This window comes from Falco rusticolus, chromosome 15 (genome assembly GCF_015220075.1).
Source record: "Falco rusticolus isolate bFalRus1 chromosome 15, bFalRus1.pri, whole genome shotgun sequence".
NCBI classification, from domain to species: domain Eukaryota; kingdom Metazoa; phylum Chordata; class Aves; order Falconiformes; family Falconidae; genus Falco; species Falco rusticolus.
In genome coordinates this window covers 1,932,759-1,953,749 of record NC_051201.1, presented here as the reverse complement: position 1 = coordinate 1,953,749, position 20,991 = coordinate 1,932,759, and the positions used below count along the sequence as shown (strand labels likewise).

At 42.0% G+C, this 20,991-nt stretch overlaps 1 protein-coding gene across 1 annotated transcript in view; it reads right to left on the bottom strand.

Annotated features, from left to right (window-relative positions):
• GALNS (galactosamine (N-acetyl)-6-sulfatase) overlaps nt 1-20,991 on the bottom strand; it is a 48,875-nt gene that overhangs the window by 19,200 nt on the left and 8,684 nt on the right. Inside the window, exons 5-11 of the mRNA XM_037408668.1 lie at nt 20,006-20,149; nt 18,023-18,089; nt 17,779-17,906; nt 16,838-16,977; nt 15,530-15,633; nt 9,246-9,382; nt 6,535-6,637 (exon numbers count right to left, since the gene is read on the bottom strand). Of these exons, the coding sequence (XP_037264565.1) occupies nt 6,535-6,637; nt 9,246-9,382; nt 15,530-15,633; nt 16,838-16,977; nt 17,779-17,906; nt 18,023-18,089; nt 20,006-20,149 (823 nt within the window). The remainder of the gene's footprint in view (nt 1-6,534; nt 6,638-9,245; nt 9,383-15,529; nt 15,634-16,837; nt 16,978-17,778; nt 17,907-18,022; nt 18,090-20,005; nt 20,150-20,991) is intronic.

The window sequence follows — 20,991 nt, the reverse complement described above, 5'->3', positions numbered from 1 at the left end:
GACTATTATTATTTTTACATACTGTGTAACTGCCAATATTCAGCCCACAGAGAGAGTTTAAATTATTTTCTACCTGCTCATCAACAAATGAGCAAAAAATAAGACATAAAATTATATTCTTACACCCCTCATCAAGGCATTGTCCTGCATCAAAGTAATACATTACAGATACAAGTATGAGCCTAGTCTTCTGTCCCTTTGACAGAAAAGAATATTTAATTTATCATCCATAGCTCTATGCCATTCTGTTTTGTAAGTCAAAGCCTTTTCAGTTCTCAGGATGGGAAGAGAAAAACCAGCTATACCAGTGAACTGAAAGTCTGAGGTCCCCAAGTCTGGATTGCTTTGCTTTTCTGGAGCAAAACCAGTGTAAAGTAAATCTGTTTGAGATTTAAGAAATATTTAAAGATGAGACAATCCACACTCTGGAGCATCTGGACAATGCCTGTGGTTGTTTGGGAAGCATGTAAATTTGGTCATGTGTGGTACTGGGAGCTGGGGCAGAGGGACATGCCAAAACTCCTTGTGTATGCCTTGGGTAGGAGAGGAACTGCCTTCCAGCTCTGCTACCCCAGCAGGCTGCGGAACAGGGCTGATGAGGAAGGGGACTGTCTTCTAGACGATAATTTTAAATCATGTCACCATTTAGGATCATTTCTTGCCCTTCATTAAACAAAACTTTTTTACTTTTTTTTCTTTCTTTTTTTTTTCTGGGTTTTTTTTATTGGTTTTTTTTTGTTTTTTGGTAAAAGCCTGAGCCGACAACGTGCCTTGTGGACCCAAGAACACTGCAGGCTTTAACAATAAATGCAAATGTGCCAGGTTCCCAGCAGCAGCAAAAGCCTCATCATTCCATAGGCTGCAGAGGAGCTCTCCCCATTTACACCAAGGGACCAGCTTCAGCTCCCTGGCATTGTCAACAAGATGGCAACTTCACCCAGAAATAAAGATGTATTATGTCTGAGAAGAGCAAAGAGGTAGCTATGCCTGCCCTATCACCAGGATAACAAACCCCAAACCAACTACCACTTCATCTGCTGTTATTTCCTTCAAGCTAGTTATTTGTCAGACTGTTAATGACAGTATGCAGGGGATCAATAGCAAGTTAAAGCACATGCCTAATATTTTACTTTGCACACCATCCACTGTAATTTGCATGTTCACAGGTAACACTGATCAAACAAAGTAGAAAGATCACTCCTTGTGTTTAAGCAAATTCTTGGAGCTTTTTTCCTCAATTACAAAAGCATGAAAGCCAAACCAGAATATCCTATCTGGAGTGCCTCGATGCCTTCTAAGGGAGCCCATAAAAGAGCATCAGATGGCAACCAGAAATAGCTTAGCTCCTGCACCCAGTCTCTTACACAGGCGCAGTATTTTGTACCACTGTGCAGACGTGTTTGCTGCAGGACAAATTCCAGCAATTATTTTAAAAAAAACCCCAAACCCACATTTCCTGCAGATCAGGTAAACCTTTCAGCGAGCACGTCTTTCTGCCCTTCTCCCCAGCAATCATGTAACCTGGATTGTTTTTCCGTTCCTAAAATCTAGCAGCTATTGGTTGCACAGCTTATGCTTTAATTTCCAGAGCAAATGGACCACAGATGCTATGTCAATATAGACATGAGACAAATACAGCTGGTTGCCAGTTTGGGCTCTCCGCCAAGCGATGGAATCACCACTTGTGTTAACGTAAGCCCTCTGGCAATTCGTCACACTGGCGCTATCCCAGATCCCTCCGACTTGACAAGCGGCTGCAGATTTTGATAGTGGCGCAGCAAATCTGGGGTCTGTCTCCTGGTCATGTCTCCTCATTCCGCCACACAAAACCCAGAGCGGCAGAACTGTATTAATATTGGAAGGAGAAAAGAACAGCAGTTAATTAAAGCCAGGAACGTTGTTTCTCGCTGCTTGCCACAGCATTGGGTAAGTGGTTGTTCTCACTCGCCTGGCAATTCCCAGCAAAAGCCTCCCAAACTGGATCTCTGAATGACCAGACACCTGAAAGTGTGACTGCCAAGCTTCAACCCTGTTGAACAAAAATTGCTTCTAATGTGTTAACTGTCTGGAAGAGACCCCAGAAGATGGGCAGATCAGCAAGGCTCCAGCGGCTCTCAAGCAGAAGCGATCAATGGCTAGCTCATATGCTCAGAAGACCACAATCAAATGTCATTATTTGTGAGGTTCTACTTGACTTCACATCCCCCTTGCAGAAAAGGCTTTATCGATCCCTTCACGTAGAGGAGAAGGGCAATCAGACAGACTGCAGCAGGAATAACCCCTTTGGCATTTTACATTAAAACAATAGGGTCTTCTGGCAGGCACCTACACCAATCATTTAAAGACACAGGAGCTCTCATGAAAAACCACTGAAGACTACTAACAAGATACTAAGCTGACAGCAGAAAGGTTGATGTTATCAGCCACTCTCCAACAAACTGAAGGGCGTTTTCCACATTTTTTTTCTTAATTATTTTTTTCCTTTCTTGCACCACTGCTCTTGGAGGGCACAAGAACTATTTTCTGCTGGATAGTCTCTGTGGCAGGCAGAAGGAAATTTCCTTTCTCCTGCCAGCTCATACTCCTGCCTCCTCTACATAGCATTAAATTAGGCAATTCCTGAAGGACTTGCTAACTACTCAGATAAATCCATAGAGAATACTCATTTTTTCCCCCTGCTTTCAGACCTCTCCTGAACAAGGAAGGTGAAATGTACCTCTCCCTTCAACCCAGTGGACAAAATAATTCATAACAATGCAGACTCGGCGTGCGTATTTGAGGAATGGGACGCTGTGCACCTGGCATCATGGCTCTGGGCACGAACAGCAGTAAAACAGAAACGCCAAGTTTGCATGATCTGTCATGCACTTTGCAATCCAGTTCAAATTTGGTAATGAACAAGCATGACTTACAGGTTAAAAGGACGGATGGTGAAAGCAACAAGAACAGCATTTTACAGGAGACTTCCAGTAAAAGTCCTGCGTGTTACACCATACAAGAGAGGGATCTCCCCAGCTTTATCCTTAGTTCTTACTTCCGCTCCAACACACAGTGCATGGCTATTTTTATCACTACTGATTTTTTGCTACAAGAAAAAAGCTGGTCAATGATGGCGGAAAAGCTTATGCACTGAGATCCACCAGTCCTAGAGCAACAGGGAGTCAGCCCTTGGGCTGGAGGAAGATCTCTCTCTCCCCACCAAACTATTTACAATTTTTCTACTATTTAAAAATATAAACACATTTTTCAAGCAATGTTTCCTTTCATTTACCTCTGTCCCACTTCTCATGTCTTGAATGTCAGAGATGTCAAACTATGTAAACATGAGCCACCTATATGAAAGGAGATGGAAGCCAGGTAAACAGACCCAAATAAGCATCCTATGCAACCTACAGGACAATGTCCCACAGAGTGCTTACACTCACTTGCTTCTGTTGAGTGAGCTTTCCCTTTATGCTTTCAAGAGACTAACCATTCAAGAATGCAAGTTACCAGAGTAATCAAGTTAAGCCAGCAGAAAAGACAGCATCAAGGTATCCTCCAGCACTGAGAAAGATTACGAGACTTTATGACAGGAGTCAGACTAGAAAAAAATTGCTTGAGGGTTAAAAAATAAACAAACAAAAAATAGGAAGAACAGAACAGCACACTTCATCTTTGTGAAAGATGACAAATTTTAATCCCAGGCCATAAGGCAGAGGATGCAGACCAGTAAGGGCATGTTAATGTCATGGGAGTCTAAGATGACTGTAAACCTGTGTACTGCTTGCATGGGATCGTTCCAGTGTAAATATTCCAAGTGCCATATGGAGAGAAGCATTTATATCCCTTTCTGCTTTGCTAGGCTTTGCTTTCCGTAAACTGCGTCTCTCCGGTACATTTTTATTTGTGTATACATATTTTATTACTTAACTAACTTATGCCACAATGAAACACATAGCTTTCCAGGTTAGAGGCCAAAATTGCACACATTCCTTCTAGTTAATCCTGAAAGACCTGGTAGTCCTAAACAGACCCAGGACATGCACCAATTTCATATTTTCCAATATCAACATGAAAACATGGTTCTGGCTGCTTTAATGCTATAATCTCATCTAAAAGTCAAACAAAAACTCACAGAGTGTGCATTAAAAACAGCTCAAGTTTTCTGTATCAATGATTTCCCACACTGTCAATTAAGGGAATTCTGAAAGTGAAAGAAGGTTTGGCTAAAACATGCCATGTATCTGTCAAAATAATGAGATACTCAACTACCCATAAAACAACCCTCTTAAAAATTTGCAGACAGCTGTTTTGACACATCTGGCCAACTTCAGATCTCTTTCAAATGGGTGACATGCCAACCAGATACACTTGTTTATTCCACGTCTGAGTTTGGACCTTCACACAGAGAGAGTATCATATTTGGAAGTTTACTAAGTCATCACACTGGATTCACAATATGGTAGGAACCCATGCTAAAGATCATACAACAAGGCCTCATTAGCTGAAGTTCTACTGGGATAGCAAATCAAACTTATCGAACGGCAAACCTGCCAACAGTCAGAATTCCTAATGCCGCAGACGTGCTTGTATTTAAATACATTTTTCAAATTAAATTAGCAAACAAATTGGCCTTTTATATTCTGGCAGCGTAACTGTAGTCCAATACCAATACAGCTGGGAAAACCAGTCACTAAAAGAGGCAACTGTATTGTAAGGTGAGATTACAGGTCTCCTAAAACAGGACTCAGAACTGTAGAACTGTCCTGCATTCTGATTTATTCCTATTTTTAAACTTGCAAGGTTTATAATTAATGGCTTGAGGACATGAGGAGAATTGGAACAAATTTCAGTCTCGGCTTCCTCTGCATGTTGTTAATGGCTAGCCTGTCCACTAATGTGCTCCAATTTTACCCACATCAACCACATGTGATACAAGCTGCAGGAAAGCAAGTGAATTTTTAATAATCTCTCTGATGTACAGTATAATTGCTGACTTTTATCAGACAGTGGTTAAACAAAGACTTAGAAAGAAATAAATATTCCTTAATTGCACAACTGCCATTGCTCACAGCAGGAGAGCCTTTGAAATGAGTAACTGGTCCCCATTATCACAGCTACACACATACTCAGACATGTACAAATAAGTTTAGATCAACGCAGACGTTTATTTATTTCCCAGCTAGGTAGGTAACTGTGTGTATGTGCTTATATGACAATGGAGAGCAAATAACGTGTGACATTATCTTCCACACACATGGGAAAAGCATGCCTCTAAGCCCATTCATGTACCCATACACACGTACATGCAAGCTCCCAGTGTGTCTCACACAGGGAAAATCCTCCACACCGTGCCTCGTGTGATATATGGGTTTTACTTGCATACTAACCTAGACAGATATGTTATCTCATTTTAGCTGCGTAGAATTAGCATTGAGACAGTGTGCAATGCATTTCTGGAGCCAACCTTCCTCCTCCTTCCTCTGTGTAAAACAGAAACTTTGATTCCTGGAGCATTACAGTCTTAAAAAGACAAATGCACATATTTACAGCCCTGAATGTAAATGACTCCCTTGGAGCTGACGTTTCGTTCTACCCCCAGGACATCCCAATGAAAGAAACCATGCACTTTTATATCGACAAATGTCATCAGCACTTATTTCTGCACCTGTGATGCCTTGAGGACCCACCATAAGTTAAAAAAAAAAAAAAAAAAGACATAAAAAAAATCATACAAACAATCCCTCCCCAATACCAGCCTGCTGTCAAAATTGCTGAGAGCTGTGCCATAATGCATTTAGTTCATGTCTAAAGGTATAATCAGCAAGGCACATGTGTGAACCTGCCATTCAAGAAATGCCCCAGAGTTTAGTACACAAGTCTGAGGCAAGAAAGATACAAAAGAAGAAAAATAATAGTGCTTAACATCCAATTGTGAGAAGATCAGCCAGGAAATTACAAAAGCTGTGCTTATTTGGCAAATAAAATGTAAAACATCTTATAGTGTGATATGGGCTCACAAAAATGCTGATAATAGATTAAATACATGTACTCTACTGTTTTCAACAACCGCTGTTCTTTCCACTGTGCCGTTCCTATGGCTTTCCTTTTCCCATTCAAGGGGAAAAAAAAGCCAAACCAACAAACCCATCCCTATTCCATTTAAGTAGTTCAGGGCACCAGGTCTTCTGTACTAGAAATTGTAAGATACGTGATCAATTCAGCATCGGACTCCAAACTTTGTAAGGGTACACATGAAAGCTCAGAATTCCACAGGGAAAGAAGCTGAATATTAAGGGGCATTAAGTTCTGATTAAAGGGAGCACCCCTCAGAACAACTTGGACTTTGCTCATTTTCCTTCACTTGTCTCCGATTTCAGTAGAGGGGTGACACCTCTTCACCAGCAGATCTGGTAGCTCTTAAGAGGCTGTGAATAATAGGCTGGTTTGCAAGTGCCCCAGTGACATTCCCCAAATTAAAACTTTGCTTTAAAGGGTTCTTTTTCCCTGGCAGAACCAAGGAGACCAGGGTGCAGGTCAGTGTCCTGTTACCTTGCTGTACTCCTCCCAGGAGTTGCTCCAGGTCCAGTAGTGAGCCTTGTAAAGCCCGATTCTCACCGCCATCATCTCGTTGCCACGATAATAGAATATGGGCCTGAGAAGGAGAGCAGAGCTGCATGAGAAACGCCAACACACTAGACCCAGGCAGCCACCACCGCAGCAGCCTCGCTGATAAGGGAGACAAACACTTTAATGGTGTCTGACTTCCGATTCGGCTATCAGTCAGAAACAGGCTGCCTCCTAATAGTCTCTACTGCAACGTTTTCAATTAACATTTTTTAAAGTGTTCATCAAGTTGAGAGCTCACACAGCGCAAGAATGAAACATTATACAGCTTGGCTGCCAGTGATTGTTAATCCTTGAACTATCAGACCCTGTTATTTCCTATAGAGCATGCCGATTTAAACACCAAATGTCTCAGAAGTGGCGTGTGTGTGTGTGCGCGCGCACACAAGAGAAAGGGGGATCTGCAGACTCTGTGATGCTTAGTCTCCACTTTATGGCAGCACCAAGCTATGTACCGTTAGTGTCACATGGACAGGAGAGTCTGTCAGGGAGGACACCAGGTGCTGGTCTGTTCTGGATGACACCTGAGGAAAACTCTGTATGGAAAAACCTGGCAGCCAGACATGCTTTATTATCTCCTGACTATTTTTTTTTTGCAAAACCTCCCTTGGCACTATCTAAACATACCACTGAAAACTGCAATTTTTTCCCCCGAAGGTTTTCCTAATTAAAAATACAGTTGAGAAATGCACCTTGCTTGAAGCATTTGGTCTGCACCCACATGCACACAATACCCCTTCCTAGGGCATCATTCCTGGCAGTATCCCCCAATAACATGCTACTGTTGTTTGAGGGAAGAGTACAAAATTTTACTGAAACGGACTATCTGCAGGAGAGAAGTTTGATTTGTTGGTGGAGCTCATCACACAGGGACATCAGACTTAGTCAGCTCTTCTTTCCAGTTGTTTCAGGCTGCTGACAGGACAAGACGGTGAATCTGTTTATCACTGTCAGTAGGGTACATACATCTTTGTCTTTCCTTCAGAGATCCACTCAGCAAAAAATACTCACTCTAGTGATGCCACCTTGAAAAAACAATCCCTAAATGCAAGATAAGATTAAAATATCCATGTCTGAATGACAGGAGTGGCCTTAGATCTCTTCTATTTTAAAATTGCAGCCTCCCCTGCAGGTTCCTTACACAAAGGATGAGCTTTTCTCCTTTGTCACCAGGAACTGTCCGTGAACAAAGGGGAAATGCCACTGCCAGCAGAGCCCACTCCTGCATCCTTAAGGCACCTGAAATGCCGGTGAAATAAAGGCAGCTTGAGAGATCTGCCCAAGTACAGAACCTGATTTAAACCAGTACCATTAAACAAAAGCCCAAAGAAATATGCCACAAAGTATGCCAGTCTCCTCTTTCCTTGCTGTAAACACTCACTATTTGACAAGCTATTATGTGCCCCTTTGACTGAAGAAGTGGGGGTTAGGCTTTTGCTTTAAAAAAAAAAATCCATCTTTGAAAGAGGATTACAGTACATACTCTAAATTCTGCTATTACTGATTTCTTTTAGCCCCATTCACTTTTTTCCTTTTTAAGATTAAAAGAACACAACAACTTCATCTCCTGGAAAGTTTCTGGGGGGCTGTGGAAACTGTGACCTGGTCGGGTTTGGGGGAAAAAAAAAAAAAAAAAAAAAGCCATGATGTGCCATGAGTGACTGCTATTGTTACACAAACAGCACCAGTTCCAAGGGGTTGGTGACTGCAATGAAGTTATCTTTTAAAACAACAAAGCAGCTTTACAAACTTTCAGAAGTATAGATGGGATAAACTGTTTGAGGAACCTGCAATGCCTCTCATCAGCCACTGGCTGAGCTCTCAGGTAATACGGTAGGCATGCTTTTTGCTTAACAGGCACAAATGCAATTTTACAGAATAAAAGCTCACATCCAACACAGAAAAGAACTCAAGTATGTTTTCCATACATACATTTCTTTGCTATCTCACAGACAAAGAATATGTTTATATTCAGGTTTCCCAGGCTGCCAAATTTCTCATCAAAATCACAACTACAAGACCTCTCTTGACCTCCAGCCCTTCCAATGAGAGCACCAAGGATATCTGCTGTCAGATCTTGGTGCCTGTACCCAACAGCTGACAGCACTCCATGCCCATAAAGATCCCAGGTCTTTAACCCAAATCTATTCTTGCAAAAGCATCCACAGAAACAGGACCTTGGGAGGAGATGAGCTTCCAGATCAGCTGCAGCAGTGCAGCTTTTACCTTCAACCTCTTGCGAGCAGGGGCTATAAGGACCCAGCATACTCTTGGATGTTTTTCCAGTAATAAATAATGTATTCTCCCCTACCCAGGCTACGTTTCTCAGCTTTTATCTCCCCTATTGCCATATGTTGTTCCAGGGATCCCTGCTAACCCCCTGACATTTTCATCTGTCCCCAGACTCCACTGTATGGCAACATGCCACATGTCAGGAAATCCCACCTCTGCTTGCTCCACTGGAGAATGAGCACAAAGTGTAAATCTCTGGTGCTACCCCACCTCACTGAGCAGGAGCAAAGAGGCATCAATTCAGTTTATAAAATATTTCTGTAAATCTGATTTAAAAAATAAACCAAAATTTGGCATCACTTCAGTTAGTATGCAAGGGTCGGAGCTCTGGGCTCATAACTAACCTGTCAATTAGCTTGCCCTGCAAGATGGCAGGTAAAAGGTCAATGCCATCAATCTGTCTGTCACCAGGAGGCTGCAATCCCGCCAGGGAGAGGCTGGTGGTGAACAAATCCATCACGTTGCCCAGCTGATGACTGACCTGAAAAATCAACAGAAACGCATTTGCAAAAAGACCTTCAGTAAAAGCCAAAATGAAACAGGCTGGTTCCGCCAAGCAGAAGCATTGGCTCCTGAACCTCCCTCTCAGCTAAACGTCTTTTGAGAATATCTCCCTTTACAGTGATGTGGTCACCAGCAAACCTCCTATTAAAATAATAAAAGAAAGCAGATGATCCATATTTCTCCACTTCCAGTGAACATTTGCATTTTGATTCATTTTTTCATTTTCCTCTCTTCTCACTTCTCTGTATGTACCCGCTTTACAGGAGCATGTTTTTGCAGAGTTCAACTTAATTTTGCAAATTGCAAGTAATTTGTGGATTGAAAAAACAGCACTTAAACCCAGGGCAGGGGCGCTAAAAAGGGTCCTTGATTTCTAGCCTCTCCAGGTCATCTCTGGAATCCAGATTGCCCTGAGAGATTTCCCAGAAAGCACAGGGACAGATGGATAATAACAAAAAGAGCCCAATGACTTAATCTGCAAACCATTTCCAGAAATACAAGAACTGTAAAGTTGTGGTACTTTTAGTATATATTTTAATAAGGGAGAAAAACATCTGGTTTTGGCGCCAATGGAGATGTGCAAGCTTTTTTTTCCCTCCCCCCCTGTTTTTTTTTCCCTTTCCTTAATTGGAAGCCATACTTAATCTCTCTGGTCTTAATTATTTATATTTTAAAAAACTAAAAAGTCTGTTCTGACTGATTCTTTCTGCATCTTTGCTCCCACTCTGCTTGCAGTATGCTGCAGTTACCTGTTGCAGGATGTTTAATTAGCCAGTGACACATTAAATTAAAGCAGATACATTCAAATCAAGAGCAAGACTGTTTCGCACCAGGACACACAAGCACAAGATGCAACATAAAAGAGCCTTTTCAGCCATACCACTTGTTCGGAAACAAGAAGCCATCTGATACAAGCCCCCATCTGTAAGTACAGAAGCACTTTCTGACTGAAATCCAAGTCCTAGCAGCAGCCTTGTGAATGGCAGTGTGAACATTACAATGCTGGGACTACCAAAGACTTTTTAGCTCTGAATCCTCTTCCTACTCACAAACAGACTCCCAGCCTGAAAGCTGACACCCATTACTTAAATACGAAAACAAATGATAACATGATAAATGAATTTTTGTGAGATGCTGACTCTAGAAAAAAAAACTAAAGGGAAAAATGCTATTTTCGCTGGGACACTAAGCCTTTTATTAAGAGACTGGGCTGAAAAAAGTGAATACAAAGGAAGAATTAAGTTAAAAAAAGAAAGAAACTGGAGAAAGCAACATGCAGGGGACTAATTACAAGTTTAACGTTACAATATCACATTATTTGATTATAGTAATTTCAAAATTTAATGGCTTTCATTCATCAAAAGATGTTGGCAGGAACACATAAAGTTAAAGCTGCACACAAGAATACCTCCACAACTCTTAAGAAGAAAACAAAGTGCAAAACTCTAAGCACAAGAGGAAGCCTGACCATGGAAATCCTTGCCCAGGAAAGCAGTTGGATCAGTTGACCTAGATCAATAGGTCTTGCAGAAGGTCTCGGGCGTTTGAGGTTAAGCCTTATTCACAGGCATTGCTGCAGCAGGCAGCTTGAAAGAGGTCATGCTCAGCCTGTCCTTGTAGGCAGTGACAAACAGAGGTGAGCCCACAAATCCCTCACAAAAAGCAGATGTATATGTCAAGTTCCCTCCCTACATGGAGAAAAGAATGGGGATCTTCCGATACACAGCTGTGGAGAGGGAAACAGAACTGAGCTCTCTGATGGTGTAACCCTGCTCCTTGGTCTCCCCGGGGCCATTCGGCAAAGGTGCACCGCTGGGGAGAACCAAAGCTGGCCACGTCGTCTGTGGGATTAGCTGCGGGACACTGCTGCGTGCTCCTTGGACCGGCCCCTTGCATAGGCTCTTCTCTGGTCTTGTTTGTGCACTCAGAAAGGACGGACACATTAAAAAACAGTGTACAAAACCCCAAACCACCAGCTCACTCCTTACAGAGCTGGACAGCTTCATGAGCCACTGGTGTTGGGAACGCTGCACTCCCTCAGTCAAAGGGGATTACAAGCACTCAGCATCTCAGCGAAGATGCTCAGCCCCTTGTAGGCTCATCGGCTGGCTAATTTACCCCGAGCATGCCTTTGGAGAGCTGCAGGGTCAGCAGAACACCATATGCAGAGCTTGGAGTCTAATAAAGAGGAGATCTGGCACACGTCTGCTCCCTGACAACTGCTACGTCAGGAGCAGGCAGGCAAACTGGTTTCTGACACTTTTTGTAATTAGACCTCTCACAATTTATAAGCCAAATCCAAAAGTCACTTTACTTGTTGTCACTGCATTCCCTCGCCTCAATCTTTTGATAACAGGCAGCAAGAGGCAATCGGTGACCTGAGACTTGTGCCTCTAATATCACCTAATTTATACATCGTGTTGTGACAATCCTGTGGGGCCACTATGGTCTTCTTGTACTGGCCCTTATTAACCATAACCAGATGTAGATGACTCTCTTTAATCATCCAATTACGTTTCTGGTCTCAGACAACATTTTTCCGTGAAGCAGAGAAAACTTCTTAAGGAAATTAAATGCCCATGCCACAGCCACTTGGATTTATCTGTGCTCTGCAGCACCACATTGAAGAAGGGGGGAGGGGGGAAAGGTTAATATTTATATAAAACTTTGAAGTATTTTCAGAGAAAAATAAAAAAATTACCATTTTCTCCTGTCAACAGTGCTCTTTCATTCTAGTTGCCTTTCCCATTTATTTATTTATTTTAAGAAAAGAAAAAGAAAAATCCAGAGAGGGCAACAGCCCAGAGAAAATAAATAATATATAAAAAAGAGCGAGATCAGATATTGCTCGTATCAGTGAGAAACAGCCGGTATTACGCACGTAAGAACGGATTTTTCCCCCCTCCTTCCCCCCCTTCTTTTTAATAAACTCTCAGTATACACATAACGTCTTTAAGAAAATGAAATCCTTTTGCTGTGGGCCACGTTGCTAGAAGAAATAGTCACCACTGCTGTTATCAGTGCTTTCAAGCTTTAACTCTGAATCAAAGGCGACAATTAATAAAGTCGCCCCCGCCAGGAATGGAAAGGAGGAAAGCTAAATATTTGAAACTGGGTGAACAAATGTCAGGGTGTTTTTAAATAAAATCCTTTTACAGTTATCACAGCAAGCAGACCTGATATCCCTGTCTAATTCAATTTCAATTTGCGCCCCATGGGAGATAGTGAAGAAAAGGTTGCAATGCTGTCTTTGGGTTGATATGTTCTTTTCTCCTTCAGGAAGCAGGCACGAGAGAGGAAGGGGAGGAGGGTGAGGGAAGAGAGAAGGAGGATTCAAATACCAACAGAATATGATTCTTTTTTTTTCCAGCTGGATCCTTCCAGAAGGCAGATGTGATGTGGGGAATGTTGAAATGCTGATTTGTTGTGAATTCACCTGGAAAACGTAGCTGAGGAGGAAACTGCAGAAAGCCTGTTTGTGTGTGAATAAATATTCCTGAGGGGGGACCAGAATTAACTGAATGTTGATGCCAAGAGCAACACACACTCCCGAGGCATTCCTCTCCCCAAAAAACTGCAAATCAGCCAACTGCACCAATTATCCTAACCTCTATCGATATCCTGCCAAGTGTTCACAATCCTGTCACCTAACTTCTTTTGTTTAAATAAAACGGTACTCCTTTATTTCAGCAAACAAATGTATTCTTTAATAAAAACAACCCCCCCCCAACCCTATATATCAATAAGGTCATTAATAAACTGCCAGATCCCATCAGTGGAATAAGCCTTTCACTCAATAACTGGATTTCACTAGCCAGAGACACAAACTCTCTTTTTCTGGCTGCAGTTGTGCTGAAATGGTCACTGACTGTCTGTCCGCTCCTCAAAATGTCTGTGGCTGGAAAGGAACAACCAGGGCTCCTGGAGCAACCCCAGTGTAGGAAGGAATTGACCCTTCAGCTTTGTGCTTGGCACTCCTGAGAAGCTTTTCACTTCCACCCTGGTTCAAGGCTCCCAAGCCTTTGTTTCCTTCAACACTTTCGAAAAGAAAGAGCAATGAGGAGTTTGAAGCAGTTTCCCCATGTTTTACAGCTACTTGGACTACACAGGAGTTAGGCTGACTGATTTAAAAACATAGTCAAGAAGACGTTGAAGCTACAGACCCTGTAAGATACAGAAAAGAAGCCAAAACTGTACTAGCAAACATGTGTGTCTGTCACTTCATGTCAGTGAAAGAGACAATTATCAATCAATAACTACAGGTGCCCTACAGGCCAACATAGCGTGAGCTGTATTACACAGAAGCAATGCCAAACCTCTCACCTGTAGTCAGTGCTGCTGTGGGTACCAGTGCTGCAGCCTCGATGGCAAGAATACAAGCAGAAAAGACATATAAGTAGCTATCACATATTTATTTATCAGTAGCATCATATGGGAGTCTAACTCAGCAAAGCAGCACATCCTGGGGACAGAGTTCAGAACAGGCTCCTCAAGGTACCCGAATGGAGTCCAAGAGGACATCTGGGATGTAACACCTGCAGATGCAGACATTTGGCAGGCAGCATCACGAATTGGAGCCCAGGACAGGAAGGATTTAAAGTTAAGCATGTGCTTAAGTGCCAAGGATGATATCAGCAGTGGTGGAGGAGGGGATTTTCAGGCGCATACGTGCCCCAATAAACCTTAAGCACACTCGCCAGCTCACCAAGCATGTGTGGGTTCATGATAGTATAGTGTAGGTCAGTCCACCCACCGACACAAACACGTTAACTCTGCACAGAAATGGCTGTTAACAGGAATTCAAACAGCAGCTTCAGCTGTGGCCTTAAGCAGAAGCCATGCACCACACCAGGCTACTGAGAGTGTTCTGTGCCATGTAAAGCTTCACCGCTGCACTACATGCAAAAGACTACCTGTGAGAAGGGTACCAGCCAGTCACAGTTAGAAAATAAGCAGGCACAGTGATTTCTCTACTCATGTTCTTAATTACACTGAGTTACTACAATGGAAAGAATTTTTAAATCTCCTATTTACTTGTCCCCACTTATAATGCATGTTTACTTTTAGCACATTATTTTGTTTGGACATGGAAAACAAAACAGTCAGCTTCAGTTTCATGTTCTTGTATGCTAGCCCAAGGCTGTTGTACTTGGCTTGTAAAGGCTTTATGGAAATGTTTAAATTTAAACAAAAAGACTGTTTTCATTTCAATTTAAAAAAATAATAAAACATCCCTAGTAGGTTTTGTGAACGCTTTAAAAAAAAAAATGATGAAACCAAACTACCCTCCTGCCCTCAGCTGCAGATCTAAGGTACCTGATGGCTTCCTCCTAAATGTAAATGATAAATTATCATTATCTTGACTCAATCAAACCATCAAAAGGAATGCAACTTAGAAAAATGTTTTATTTATGAATAGTTTGCAGTCTTAAGCACTGTGCCCAGTTAATGAAGTATCACTTTCTTCAGGGATGAGAGATGCTCACAAAGGGGAAGGAATCTGTATTATTTACTGTGAACCCTGCCTGCAGAAGAATTGATTGCATCCTTCTTTAATGAGAACTGGGACAAGAGAGGCTGGTAGTGCCACTGGAGGATTATTTTGAAGTGATCATATCTGTACAGGCAGGAAAGAGCAACAGTCTGGTATCTAAACCTCCCCCCAAGTGGAACTTTTATCAAACACCAAAGTGAGAGCCCTGAGGGTCAAATCACTTGATACTTCAGGGCACGGAGAGTGTGTGTGGGCAAAACACTCCTTTAAACTGGGACACACATTAGCAATGTGTCTTTATACTTCAGTTTGTTCAAATATATAACCCACTAAAAATACCATGGTCGAAAAGAGTGAAGGGTTTAAATAGAGCAGGAAGACAAAAAGACCAGACTGCCTGGCGCTCACAGAAGTGTTGATCCTAGACACTCTAGATGCAAATTCACAATAACGAACAAGAATGGCATTGTTCTCTTGGGGCAGCATTCAGCTCCTTATTCAAACAAGCATCTGGACTGACACGCTGGGCACGTTAAAAGTCTGAACTGAAGCTCACTGAACCCAGCAAGAACAACTCCATTCACTTCAGTCCACTTAGACTGATCAGAATTGTTACAAGCAGACACTCACCCCTCCTGCAGGTATATGTCCAGGCCACCAAGCAATAGCTGGCTCTCTCATGCCACCTTCAAAGGTGGTTTGTTTGCCACACAGAAAAGGACCATTGCTTCCTCCTAGAGAGACAAAAAAAGCCATAAAAACCCACAATATGCAACACTGTATTTCAAAGGGACACTGTCAACTAGGAAATGTTTAGGCTAGTTTTAAGTTTTTTCATTTCTGCATGAATGTTTCTTCAAATAAGATGTCCAGGGTTGTTTTGGGTTGGGCTTTGTTTGTTTGGGGGTTTTTTTTGTTTGTTCCGTTGGATTTTTTTAAAATATCTGTTTGTGATGAAATTGTAGGAGTGTCTTTTCAGCACAGAAAGTGACAGTTAAACACAACTTGCTATCAACAAAACAAAGAAAAAAAAACCCAAACAACATACAAACAAACAGAAAGTACTTTGCTAGCATTTTCCTTCCCTCTAAAGATGTTAACTGCTGTTTGTAACTAAAGGAAATCTGACGCTTTCAGGCAGAAATAGTATCTTTTTTTCATAATCCGTTTAAAGTACCAGAGCAGTATTAGATGCAGATACAAGAGTGAGAAAAATAATTGTGCATTCCCTGGATGTTCACTCTCAGAGATAGGAAGTGCTTTGCAGAAATGCCTGGGTTTTTAACCCAACCTTGTAGCTAAGCTTGCTGAGGAAAAACAGGGAGGTCTTGTGACCGATTCCAGGTTACACAAAGTCAAACACAGTGGTTCAGCTGAAATCAGAACTCAGGATACTCCCTGCTCTGCGGTCCAATAACCACGAGACAACCTACCTCCAAATAGAAGAGAGTGGGTTATAAAATCAATTTGCAATGACTCTGAGAGAAACAATCATTTAAACAAAAGAAAACTTGCAAAGTAACAAAAATATTTTTTCTTCTTGACATTTTTGATGAGAGCTAAAGAAGGGGGGACTCTTGAACTCTGTAATTATTCAGAAAGCTCAAATATGCATTTGGCAGATGGATATTGTGCCTGGTCCTAAATAAATAAAAAAATATTCATCCCCTGACAGCGGAGCACCATGTAGAAATGCACACAGGTGAACAACCACACCGGGTTAGGCCAAAAGTCCACTTAAACAAGGATAACTCCTCCAAAAGTGACCGGAAGTAATGAACATAAGCTAACTCTAAACATAAACGCTCTGCATTTTGAGGTTTCTCCTAACTGCATAAAGGAAGACCACAGGTACATGTCTCTTCCCCACCCCCCCAAGACAGAGATTCAAGCCCTGATTTCACAGCCCCAGCCCAGGTTTATTTATCTGAGACTCACCTTGTTTAGGAGCTGAAATGAGAGCAGCCCCATTATCAGAGGTGAAAAACACAAAAGTGTTTTCACTGATACCCAGTTTCTGAAGATGTTTTAGGATTTTTCCAATGCTATCATCAATTTCTCGCACAGCATCCCCATATCTGAGGCAAAAGTAGATGCAAAACATTAAAGGCAGCAAAAGAGGAAAAGTGTCACACAGCATAATGCACTACAATCAGCCACAATGTTCAGCAGGCATAATTTATACCTGTGCTGCAGAAATACTGCTCTTATGCATCAGGTCCTGCAACAGAGTTTTCCACTGTCACTGCAAAACCCGCGTCTCTTACCTGAAGAGAGCAACCTCTCTTGGGTATTAAGAGTCAGAATTCATTCAGACGCAAGCCACTCTTGGACAGAGACCAGCAACTGATACAAATCTAGCTGTAAAGTTCTCAAACATAGGCAAAGCCACTTTGCCATCGACTTGAAACTTAGAACATAGCTTTGCTTACGGATGCTGGTTTGAAACTGCACTCTCAGAAGCAAGGCTCACAATAACTACAGAGCTCTTTGCCACCTGTAAATTACAGTTTTCATGCATGCTTTTCTACTTGCTGTTCTGATTTATAGGCTTTTAAAACAGGCACTAATCATACAAAAGCCTTCCAAAAAATCATCTGTGCCACATACAGCACTTCATTACTCACACAACTGGCAAAGGAGCTTAGACTCCCCCTCCCACCCCATTTTAGTCACATGATCTTTATTTCAGATTATAGTAAAATCATCAAAGAACAATCCAAGCAAAGTCCTCACTAATGTATTTCAGCACACGTATACACTTTTGAGAAATTATCTATATGCGCAGATCTAGAAAACAATGCTTAGGGTTTCTGTTTCTGCAGCATGAGGTATTAATTAAAAAAAAATCCAACAATACCCACAAAACCAAGACTTACAGTCCTCTCTGACTAGTGCCCAGGAACTGTTTGGAGGCATAAACAGGAGCATGGGTAGCATCGATTGCCCAGTATAAAAAAAATGGCTGCTGGCTGGCCTGCTGCTTGCTAATAAAATCGAGAGCTTCCTGTAAACAGCAATAAAAATGAATTTAACAGAATCATCCTCTGCCATATAAATCTCTCCAAAAAAAAAGAAGCATGAAGTCACTGTGGCTTAGAAACCAGTATTAAAATACAGTACCTGCAGGTAGATCTGGGTCAAGTTGGCTTCACCTGTCTTCAGATCAATTTTGAAATCTTCATAATATCTTAAGATAAAATGAATCAGAGAGGAGAAAAAAAAACCCCAATCCTAAGGAATATACAACATAAAAAGGCTTCCCCCCTCCCCTTTACTCACTGTATAAGTAGGTGACAAAGAGGTCACAGTTGCTACCCAGCAAACTCTCTTCAGATATTAAAAAGTATGACACCATATTATTTCTTACAAGAGAAAGCAGTGAAACAGCTAGATCTAAATTAATGACAACTGCGAGTTTTGGACAAACCTGAGCCACTGACCTTTCACTGTTAAGCTAGCAGAACAGGGGTAGTATGCTTAAAGATCTCATGTTGCTACTCCTTCAAATAGCTGTTCAAAATGCAAATTTTCAGAAGTACAAAACAACTTCCAGCAACACAGAGCAATCCTGGAATCAGAACTTGGACTGCTTTGAAAACATTATGTTAGAAGTATCTTTAGACACCAATTAAGCAAAGAAGGGCTGGGGGCAGTCTTCAGGAGAGTAACAGCAAGTGAAATAAGATGATATCCGACTCAAAAGTGAATGGACAGGAATGGCACAGACGACAGACTTGGAGCACAGAATGGTGTTATGCAAACAGACAAAAGGTTATTACAAACAGGAAGAGAAGGAATAAAGAAGTCTTTCAGTACAGAATGGAACCAGCTTCCAAGAGAAGTAGAGGAGTGAAATCATCACAGGAAGCCTTTAGGGCTCAATGGGATAAGCAAACATCTCTCTTTGGCAGATGGCACTCCAGAGCAGTCACATCCCTAGACAGTCCACATGCAACTTGCAGGTTTGCCTTGGTACTCAGAATCAAACATCTAGCTTCATATTTAACAAGCTTCAACTTTAAATTTAGATGGTAAGGTAGAGATGGGGAAGACAGGATTCCTACAAAAAGCGGTTAGGAGTTTAGAATAAAGTTTAGTGGTCAACTACCATGTCTAGTCTGTGAGGGGCATCCATACCACAGAAGTAGGTCTGGATTATCTCAGCTTTAACTGGCAAAGTCAGAGTGCCACAACCACAACTGAGAAGCAGCAAGCACTGCCCAGGCAACAGTGCTTGAGTGCCAGCATTGCCTTTTCAAAACCTCTTCTTTCCCCAGGAAGGACTGTCCTTGCTTCCTCTCCTAGATGTGAAACTCATACCTCTCTTGACAGTTAACCTATACCTTCCCATTTCTGTCTACCTTGTGTGTTTTCCAACAAGGCTTTCCCTTAATTCTGTCTTGGCTCCACTGGAAACCACCACCCAGGCCTTTTAAGGCTGGATATTGGGCATCCCCAGGCTAGAGGGAAAATGCTGTTCAAAAGTATGAGGGCAAAGCAAGAAATGAGATGCTGGCACAGGATGTTGTAGAGTCCAGAAACACGAATGGGTTTAGAAAAGAGACAAGACTAGTTCATAGAAGTTGAGTCAGTGGCTATTTAAAGATCTGGACACAACCTTCAGTTTAGGAAGGTGGACCGCCATACAAGAGAAAGACCATTCCACGTATGCTTTCTTATACCCTTTCTATAGGCGTTCAATACTAGTGGTCATCGCAGACTACAATGGATTAAATGGGCCTTGGGCCTGACCCAGGAGGGCTGTTCATGTGTTTCATGACCTTTTACAAGCATCTTTTCTGCACTGGCATACTGCTGAACTGCAGGATATTCAGGGCACTCTCTAATAAGGATCTTGGATCATATATGAGGCAGGATATTCCCAATGCTTGACACACTGTAAAAGTCCTATGCACAGAGTGAAGCACCTGTAGATGACTGCCCATCCAACTAGGTCTGTAACTCTGATTCTGAAGCAGCTGCTGGTTTTGCCAACCCCTTTTCACTGAAATGGGTTTTCTACGCTAGCGCTTATCTTCCAGCACTGTAGTGTCAGCAGGGAAAGCAAAGAAAATAACATTACCAGGCAAGTAGCTGAATTACCTGCCAATCATTTCCCAGTCCCTATACACAGGGATATTGGGGAGTGCTCTGTTATCAAAAGGTCCAAAATGGCAGTTTGGGGATCCAAACCATTCATCAAACCCATGCTTCAGGGGATGGAACTGGGGCCGGTGACCCAAATGCCTAGGAACAGAAGAAACAGATGAGTTAAAATTCTACTACAAGGAAGAAAATAATCTCATCAGAATGGCATGCAAGAAAACAGTCTCTGCCTAAGAAGAAAAATCTTGAAGCACTTCAATCAAATAAATGACTGCAGAGCGCTCTCTTGATCTTTCTCATACTTGCTGCAAGCACATCCATGCAGACTTACTCCAGTGCTTGCATATATCCCATTTTAATCCAATGTCCAATCTTTGCTTTCCGTTATTTCCCTCCATTGGTGTCTTCTCTCATGCTCTCTCGATGATCCACACTGATGGACCACACTGCCCAAAGCCATTGCAAAGATGTACATAACGTTTTACTTAGAGGATTCTGATCTACGACAAGTCACTTTCATACCACTAAGCTGTAAAAACACAAAGCAAGGCTCATGAAATGTACCATTATATCTGCATCCCTTTTATGGAGTACTCATGCTGCCAAAATGGTACAAAGAGATCTGAATGTAAATGAGAATTAGTTCTTTACGTGCACATGTGAACATAAAACATGTTTAGCTCCTCCTGATGGCAGTTCCATTCTACCATGCAGCTTGAAAATTCTCCATCCTTAATTTCAAGATAAAGCTCCTCTGTATTCCGCAGCTCCTACACTGCAAATTCTACATTTCCTTCATTTATACCATGCTGAAGATACAGAATGCCCATCCTCTCCCAGTCTCTAAAAGAGACCTTTGTAGACTAATGCTTATTTAATCATTCCAGCTTCCACTCACAAGTCTGCATCTGCAACCTGTCCATTTTGTGCCATCACCCCCTGCACACTTCCTGGATGTAAGGGACATAAAATGCATTCCCTGA